The sequence below is a fragment of the Maylandia zebra genome, linkage group LG22 (genome assembly GCF_041146795.1).
Source record: "Maylandia zebra isolate NMK-2024a linkage group LG22, Mzebra_GT3a, whole genome shotgun sequence".
Taxonomy (NCBI): Eukaryota; Metazoa; Chordata; class Actinopteri; order Cichliformes; family Cichlidae; genus Maylandia; species Maylandia zebra.
In genome coordinates, this window is record NC_135187.1 from 18566297 (window position 1) to 18575661 (window position 9365).

Genomic DNA, 9365 nt, shown 5'->3' on the forward strand with positions numbered 1-9365 from the left:
GATGACTGTAGAAACCATTGTGAGTATGTTGCGTGAGTATTGTACACGTCACGGGTGTGTTTTAATACACGCCTACCTTTCACAGTAAGTCTCCTCCCAGTCCTGCCTGTTTGTTATCTACTTGCAGTTACTCAGTCGTCCCAGATACACCCCCCTACCCCCTTCCTCCCCTAGATATACATCCACCGCAGTGTTTAAAATGCTAGTTTTATATGTCAGCAGGTATTTTAGGAACTCTTTGTTGTAGCTTGTTTAATGGGACTGTGGATATTTGACAGATTTAAACATGATCTTGTAATTACATTGGTTACAAAAAAAGAAGAAGAAAGTGACATTCCTTCACCATGCCCTTCCTTTATCCTTTTCTCCATCTTGCCTCGTCTCCGGTTACATACTATTACAGATAAATATGTAAAAAGTATATGAAAATATAAATAAATATGTAATAAGATCAAACTCTCTCCTCCCCCCTCTCCATTATAATATCCTGCAGTGGTGTATTTTATTTCTTGTACACTTTTGAAGGTTTTGAATCACTGATTCCACCGCCCACAGCCTCTGACTTGTGGCCAATCACATTACACCATAGTAGGCCATTAGATGTTTTCCAAGCCAGGTGGAACAGATGGTGTGCAAGACGCAGCGGTCCGGATGCTCTGTCCATCTGCCTCAAGTATACACATATTCAACTATCCTCATAGATTTTAACGGACACTGAGCTGAAAAACGCATTGTTGAATACCTGCTTGTGCAGCCTTTGAAAAAGCTATGAAAAGCCTGCAATTTTGGGATGGGGGGTGGGGGGAGATTAAGGTGTCAGTCTGAGGCTGGCTGTGTCCCCATCGGACAGGTGGAACCCTGTCTAATTGAGTGTGTCTCCCAGGCCTCCCTGCTCCAGTAATTTCCCAGCACCACAAATTACAGAGTGTTACCAGGGGGCACCGGGGGCGTAAACTGGGTCATGCCACCGGAGGATAAGAAGCACCAAGAAGCGGTCAAATAGGCTGCATGTCACCACTCTAACAGTCTATTTCTTTCCCAACACCTTCAGCCTGCGTTGATATAAAACCTCATCCTCTAAAGGTGTAATACATCTGCTGAATTCATTCTGCATGTTATTTTTGACTCCTATCATATGCAGCGTCAGACTGAGGCTGCTGCAGGGCATCAGAGTGAAATAAGAGGAAAGTAAAACACGCGCGCACACAGCCGCACACAAAAGCCCAGAAAAAAATTGTGCTTATTCACACAATGAGCACAAACTTGAGCCGAAGTGGATGAAACGCTTGTGAATGGTGAAATTACACCAGCCTCTTACACACAGTCTGCTGCTTTGTCATTTTTATGTCATTTCAAGAGAAATCAGAAGTAGATGATCTTTGAATGAAGCTGCATCAGTATCGGGTCAAACAATGACACACATGCACACCCTCATACTCCAGTAGAGCATCTGGGGGCCACAAATGTCACAAGTCTACAAACTCTTGTGCCTGATTAGATTAATTACATTCGTTCAACTAGGAAAAAATGTGCTGATGTAACTCTAAAAGTGGAATTACAGTTACATACAGTGCTGTATCCATATCTGGAGTGCTAACGCTCAGTGGCACTGTTGTGACCTGGAAATCTGCATTACAGATGCACTTTGTGACCCTGCCACAGTCTTACTAACCTGGAAAAACATTCATCCTGGACTACTCGGGGGTTATGGGGAAATAACTTAATGTGATCCTCTGCAGCTCTACCACAGGTCAGTCTCTTAATTAACCTGATAGTCTGGAGGAGTGCTGCCAAAAGGTCTCCTTCCTAATCTGTTGAGTTCTTAAATGAGACCTTTCTACCTGCTTAAACTGCAGAAATCTGTAATAGGTGATTCTGCATTTCACCAAGGACAGAATGACACTGAAACTATACTGAGGTCACACTCAGGGTCATTCACCCTGCAAAGTTTGTCTCTCTCTCTCTTGTCTTCATAATGTAACATTTGTTTCCTTTAAACTGCAAGTTTGCTCGGAGCCCTCAGCACCTGTCCTGTTCCTCAAGCCGTTTCACATACAGGTGTTGTCACACAGAGGTTGCTGCAGCAGCAGTAGCAGTGTGTGCCATTTCGGGGAGCATATTCCCTTTGACGGAGGGATACAGTGGTGAGAAAATAGTCCATAACCGAGCACCTCCAGGCATTCTACGAGCCAGTACAAACATAATGGAAATATTATGGTCCCTCCAGGAGATAGCAGGCAAAGTACTTGGCAGCTTCAGCTCATTCAAGGACAGAGAGGTGGTCAAAACTGTAAAAATATCTCCAGATGTTAGAACCCCGCCCCCACACCCCACTCCACTGTCCCCTTATAGGACAGTGGTAATTTGTACCAAGGCATCAGTCACTTATCTATAGATTCATCATTCCAGGATCTAGTTTGATTGACTAACTGATTTTCTTTCCAATACACACCACAAATCAAAGAACATCACAAACACTTACATACATGTTAAGACCATGACAGTGTGCCTGCAGTAATTACCAGAGCACTAAAAAGTAATCATAAAATTAGTCTGTTTGTTCTCACAAATATACATATATCCTCAGTTCCAAAACTATATTTACAATTAAAATAACCAACAGACTCAAAGTAGATCCATATGACTGCAAACAACTAACACAATAAAATGTTTGTGTATATTGTTTTACAGTTTAATGAGTCAGTCTGAGCATGAACTGAGAATCCGAGTGAACGAAACGGCTCATTAGAGAGCAGGAGCGGATATTAAAGATGCGGTGGAGAAAATTACGCGCACTTCCGCTTTAAAAGCGGCGCTGCGTGTAGCTGGAGAGAGTCCCTGCTGATGCCGAGTCACCCGGTGTGGCACGCTGCTCAGTTCCTGAGCTGCTTATATCTGCGTATGTAGGCAAACACGTCGCTCTGTCGTTGTGTCTGTGGAGGATTTTGCTTTCATCGTTTCTTTTCCGACAGAGGGCGGACGTAACTTTACGCAGGGAAACAGGAGGTGAGGCTACACCTGAGGGATATTTGTCCTCGCCGAATCTGTAAGCAGTTTGTCTTTTCCTCCCAACTCCACTTGTTGATGGGGCACCGAGTGGTTATCGGCGCATTCGGTAAACGGAGTTACTCTTATGCGTAATTTGGACAAAACCCTGTCTGAGGGCAGGGCGAAGGAAGTTTTTTTAGCCTTTTTGTGGCAGATGGTTGGGATGTTTGGCGACCGGTAACAGCCTTCGGCATCAGATCACATTACACAAGCTGCTACCAGGTGAGCAGCGGCATGGGGAACCAGATGGACAGGCTGTCGCATTTAAGTTACGCAGAAGTTCCCACAGTGGACCCCAACGGCGTGGACGCCGAGGACGGTCCGCGGATCGGCGTCTCTTACATATTTTCCAACGACGACGACGAGCTGGAGGACGGCTGCGCGGTAGACGGCTCCGATAAAGACCCGAATCAGGAAGAGAAACAGTACGACCAGCGCGACGAGGTGGAATGCGCCGTCTACAACAGAGACGAATGCATTTACGAGAAGAGCGCAAAGTCGGTGAACCTGGAAGTTTACTCCCCAGAGAATCTGCTAAACAAATGCAAACCAGGTGATCTGGTGGAGTTTGTGGCTACGGGTCAGTACCCGCACTGGGCGGTGTATGTGGGAGACTTCCAGGTGGTGCACCTGCACAGAGCCGAGGTAAAGAACCGCTTTCTGACCGATGCGAGTCAAGGGAGGAGGTGTCGGATTGTTAACGAGCTGTACAAATTCAAAGCTCTGGGTCAGGACATGGTGGTGCAGAACGCGATGGAGCAGGTGGGATTAAAGGACCGGGAGCTGAGCTGGAGAAACTCTGAGTGTTTTGCAGCCTGGTGCAGGTTCGGCAAGAGGGAGTTCAAAATGGGTGGGGAGATACGCATAGGCAAGCAGCCCTACAGGTTGAAAATATTCATGACGGGCAAACAGCCGCACGTGCTGGAGTTTCAGAGTTTGGAGGACATGATCATGGAGAAGAGGAGGAACGATCACCTGGGCAGGACAGCCGTGCTTCGGGAGCTGGCCGCTCATTACAGCAGGATGGAGGAGATCAAAAGCGAGCCGGGAGCTGAATGATGTCCGCTTTTTCGTGCTCTTCAAAATAGGCTAATTGCGTTGCAACTTAAGTGTAGAGTAGCCTTTACCGAACACAATCTGTTACACTGTCCTCCTCCAGCCTGTAGCAAACATCCATATCTTTGTTTTCTGTTAAGCACAGATGTCATAATTCCTACCTGAATATTGTCAGTCCAGCTGTGGATTTTTGGTCCATCATGTTTTTATTAGTTACATCGACGCTACTGCCTTAACGCCACAATCTTCAACATCCTCTGTTGCCATATGGCCTTAGCAAACATGAATTCAGCTATCTAAGATAAATTGAATAGCCTGATTTTCATCCCCTCCCAAAAGCCTCTCCAATCACAGAATGTATAGTTTTATAAAAAGCTTTACACATCTGACTTAAACTGTCATGACTCTGTAAGTAGAGCAGATTTTTTTTTCTCTATTTATAGCGTGTCTTGTTACTCGATCCTTGTGTGGTTCAACTTCATCTCATTTCACCCAGACAGCAGTGTCAGAGCTGCTCGCTGAATACAAGCAGTGTTCGTTTTGCCCTTAAGGGTAATCCTCACTCCAGCACATCTGAAGAAAATGTTGTGGAGCTTGTCTTTGTTATCTGTACCTGAAGTTTAAGTAAACCATGAATCTTTGTCTCTTTTTGAAATGAGTCTTGTTGTCTGTGCTCTTATGTTTGATTATTAGAGTAAGAAAAACACAATATGGATTCAGTGCATCATTGCATATGATACATTTTCTTAATTGTTGACTGTCCATAAAAGATGGATGTAGATGCTGGGTCTCAAAAGTAAAGTCCACGTAGAAGTGCCTGAAACTTGTGGGTTTTTTAAAAAAAAAAAAAAGGCCAGCAGGGGGTGATTACTCTGGCTCATAGACAGTATTAAAAATCAAACATGGATGCACATACCCCAGAAGGACTTCACTGGTTAATGAGGTCCTGCTGTGAAGCATTGGAGAAGAGTTTTGTCATCAACACCTTTTGTGTTCTGAAGGTTGATGTTAAGAGCGAGGGACAGGTCTGAGTATGAACACTTACTGGCTAATCACTTGTCAATTACAAGTCATTAACCAATGAGCATATTCTGGCTAATCCTCTCTTCTTGTTCTCAGAATCACCAGAGGTATAAGATAAAGGAAGTTGTACACAGCCAGGCTTTCTTTACCTTAGCTGGTTTGACAAAATCTGTGGTTCTTAACTTTCTCTCTTAAGTTAGGCTTTCGGTTTCAGGCTGTGACGCTGTGATCACATAAAAAGGGGAATGCAACACTGCTGCAAAAAATACAGGAAACTAAAGCCACATCAATCTAGTGATCTAGCACACAGAGTGGAAATATATGTTTAAAATGAAGTTGATTACTTTTATTAGTGCTGCATGACAAAAATATAACAGGATACCACCTGTGCAACAAGTGCAGTTTTAACTACACACTTGCTACTACAATAAGTGGTATTACAACAAAGGCGAAGCGATTGGAAACGACAGCAACTCAGCCACAAGTGGTAGTTAATGTAAAATTACAGACTGGGGTCAGTGGATGCTAAGGTGCATAGCGGGCAGAGGTCACCAACCTTCTGCAGAATCATTTACTACAGGCCTCCAAAATCCATGTGGTTTTCAGATTAGCTCAACAACAGTGTGTAGAGAGCTTCATGGAATGTGTTCTTATGACCGAGCCGCTGCATCCAAGCCTTACGTTACCAAGCGTGACGCAAAGCCAGTGCAGTGGTATAAAGCACATTGCTACTGGACTCTAGAGCGGTGGAGACGTGTTCTCTGGAGTGATGAATCATGCTTCTCCTCCTGGCAATCTGATGGACGAGTCTGAGTTTGACAGTTGCCATGAGAACGATATTTGTCTGATGGCATTCTGCCAAGTGTAAAGTTTGGTGGAGGGGGCATCCTGTTGGTGTGGGGTTCCTGTTCCAGCATAACTGTACCCCAGTGCACAAAGCAATGTCCATAAAGACATGGATGATTGAATTTGATATAGAAGAACCTGTCTGGCCTGCACAGAGTCCTGACCTCAACCCCACAGAACACCTTTGGGATGAATTAGACCAGAGACTGTAAGCCAGGCCTTTTTGTCCAATATCACTGTCACACCACCAGTGACCAGGTTGGGTTTTGGCCAGTAAAAAACATATCTTGCAACCCATTAATGGACTCAAAGTTCTATTTTGTATGTCTCAAAATGAGTGACTCAATTGCAGGAGGGCTCAGCCGGACAACGTTTTCCTACAGGAACAGAAGTTTTTTAAAAAAACAAACAAAAAAACAGATGAAACATCCCTGTTGACTAAAATTGATGAAGGTTTTTGGCACTTTTGGCTTCATTTTTCAGACCTGGATGCTATGTTCATCTTTTACACTGATGGTCTATGGTCTGACTGTAAAAATAAACCCAGCTATATAGAAGTCGAAGGGGAAAACAAATGTACTGCCTACTTGATTTGTGATTTTGGGAAACAGTTCCCTGATGGGTTTATAGGTCAAATTGCTGGTTTAAAGTGGCATTCAGTACAACATGAAGTTCCAACTTTGATTTGACCACACGGTTTTAAAGGCACAAGCTGAAATCTGTGCTCTTTAGTGGAAATGTGCATGATTTACCGGTTATTATGAGGTAGCTTTGCATTTCATCTGGGCTCACCTTTATTAGAGCTGTCACCATAGTAACCTAAGCTGCTTGGATAATCTGCTCTCTCCTGGTTTAGACTATCAGAAAGTAAAATGCCTGCATTAATGAACTCTGAAAAAACACAGAGCCACAATCTGAGATGATTCCAGGAGCCAGAGAAAGGGAGCCGGAAGTAGATCAGAATTAATAATTAACAAAAAGCGCCTTAAGCAATATTTGTTCTGGGGACCCTAACGTCATGCCTGTGTTCCTGCTTGCAGAAGTGAGATATGCACTGTATTCAGCCAGAAGCAACAGGTCATAAGGTGAAGATTTGGCCCAGTGAACAAACTGGAGGAAAGTTTGGATGAAAAACTTCTCACAGAATGAAGAATCCCTCCTCCTCAAACTACAACGAGTGTTTACAGTGTTTTTTAGACCATCTGTCCACTTTGCTATTTAACTAGCACTCCAAACAAATAGCAGGTGGCAAAAGGACCATCATACAAAAAGCTGCATTGGTTTTTGCATATAAACCCACTTTTCAGTTTTGCAGTGTTCCAGACAGTAAACCGTTTCCACTGAAGCTCTTAAGAACACGATGGAACATGGTTATTGAGTTTTTAAAGGCCCCAGTGGGATGATACAGCTTTACATCGGCAGAAAGACTGCACATTGTTCCTCACTGATGGCAGTGATAAGCGTAAGTAGTTAGAATTTTAGTAGTCTGCATTGTGCAGTGTTCTCTTGAAGCCCGTGCATAACAAACAATTACTCCAAACTATTTTGAACATATTAATTTATTTGTGCAGTTTATTATTCGTGAAAGAACTCAGATGTTGCTGCAAGGCAAATATTCATCAGAGTGTCTTATATATAGGTTGCAATCTGAGCACTAAAAAGAAAGGCGTCGCATAAATAGATTTTTACTTCACCCACAAAAATTAAGAATACTGGGGGACTTCTAACAAATACCTACACCTCATGTCCTTCACAATTTCATTTATTTCAACTGAAATGCAAAATGACTGCAGGTTGCATTGACATGTCAAGTATACAGTAAAACTGAAACCACGGCTTTCTGATGTTTTTAACTTGTACTTAAATGTGACATCCTGTCAAACCTATCAGAGGAACTAACATGCTAAAATAGTTTGGTTCACGTGGTTCACCACTGTGAGAGATATCTGGGCTCTTAAAGCTACTTTGTGTTTCCTTTTCCCAGAGGTTGCTTTCACATTCTTTGCAGCACTCTAATCAAATTATGACACGGTAAACCATCCTTGGAGTCTTGTTGAGCTCAGTCTTTCCAGAGTATATTAGACACTTTTGTAGTGAGCCAGGAGTCGTTTAAAAAGACAGGAGTGCATCTGCGCAGATGTTACTGCCGTGGCTGCAAAGAGCTAATATCCTCTCATGTGAAAATGATGGAACAGCCTCCATGTGAGTGGCACTGCAGACAGATTAGGTCAATATTACAGGGCATGAACTCAAAAATGACTGAGAGACAGTTGAGACCCTGTTTTTATCTATCTGTACTTTTAGCTTGTTTCCTCACTGAGGTTTGAAGATGGTTCGTTTAGAGTCGGCTGAGGTTTTTAGCTCGTGACCCCTGAAAAGGAGAAAATTCCTAGATTGTGGCCTCACTGTGGACACGAAAAATCCTGAAAAACCTAAATAAATAGCAGAACACAAACTCAGATATGCAAATGAATATCTAATTAATAAAAAAATTGTCAAAAAGTTATATAAAGATTCCATTTTCAAAAAATTCTGTTCTTAAGCAACATGTGAGCCAGTATATTGTAAACTAGTTACTCCGGTGTTCCTGTGATGTTCCTGGTAGCCAATGTGGAACCTTTACTTTTATCACCAAGTGTGCGTTATTTTCATCTGGCTTCTTCTTTTTATGGTAGATGAAAGGACAGTCTGACTGCTCTTACTGGGAGGCAGAAGTCATCCAGAGTTAACGGTCTCCTCCGTCCTTTCACCTGATGGGATGTGAAAGTTCGGATATTGCCAAGGCAACCCAATTAGAACTGTCAGCGCTAGCAGCTCTGCCTGCTTCCACTGCTGTGTAGGCTTTGTTTCCACAGGATGCTGATGAGTTGTCGAGATTAGTTGAACTCACATAAACACGTTAACAGCCCAAAAGACAAATCTTATACTTATTCCCAGCTCCATATGTTATTCTTGAACTCTTTTAGAGTTGCTTTGCATGAGTCACAGGGGATGGTTAACTTTGATTTAAAGACACTTAAAGAGTTACTAACAAGATTATTTTCCTCATAAATAGACCAAGAAAGCTTTGAACTCAAGGATGACCACTGTGCAACAACATATATGCTTCGGAAAGCATGAATTACCACCTGGATACTGAAAAAGCATCTATCAGTAAAATGCTCATCGTAAAATATTTCACATTTCCCACAAAAAATATCTCATTTTGCAATGCAACTGCTGCTCGTTACTTTTATGGCGATGTTAGACACTCGCAGCACTTGTTTAATGTTATGGCTGGTAAGATCATTGTCCTTGGTTTTGGATTATGAGGCACTGCAATGTACTCCTTTAAAGTCTATAACCAAAGGCCCGAGGGCAAATATTCATTACGCTCACTGTTTTCAGGCAAA

The 9365-nt window shown here is 42.9% G+C and overlaps 1 protein-coding gene across 1 annotated transcript; it reads left to right on the top strand.

Moving 5' to 3' along the window:
* Positions 1-2811: 2811 nt before the first annotated feature.
* lratd2a (LRAT domain containing 2a) lies at positions 2812-4788 on the top strand. Its single transcript, XM_076879338.1, has one exon. It carries the CDS (start codon positions 3283-3285, stop codon positions 4105-4107), a length of 825 nt encoding a protein of 274 aa, XP_076735453.1. The 5' UTR covers positions 2812-3282; the 3' UTR covers positions 4108-4788.
* Positions 4789-9365: the final 4577 nt, after the last annotated feature.

What these genes read in the sequence shown, in the direction of transcription:
- lratd2a (XM_076879338.1), top strand. Translation starts at nt 3,283, where the DNA reads ATGGGGAACCAGATGGACAGGCTGTCGCATTTAAGTTACGCAGAAGTT.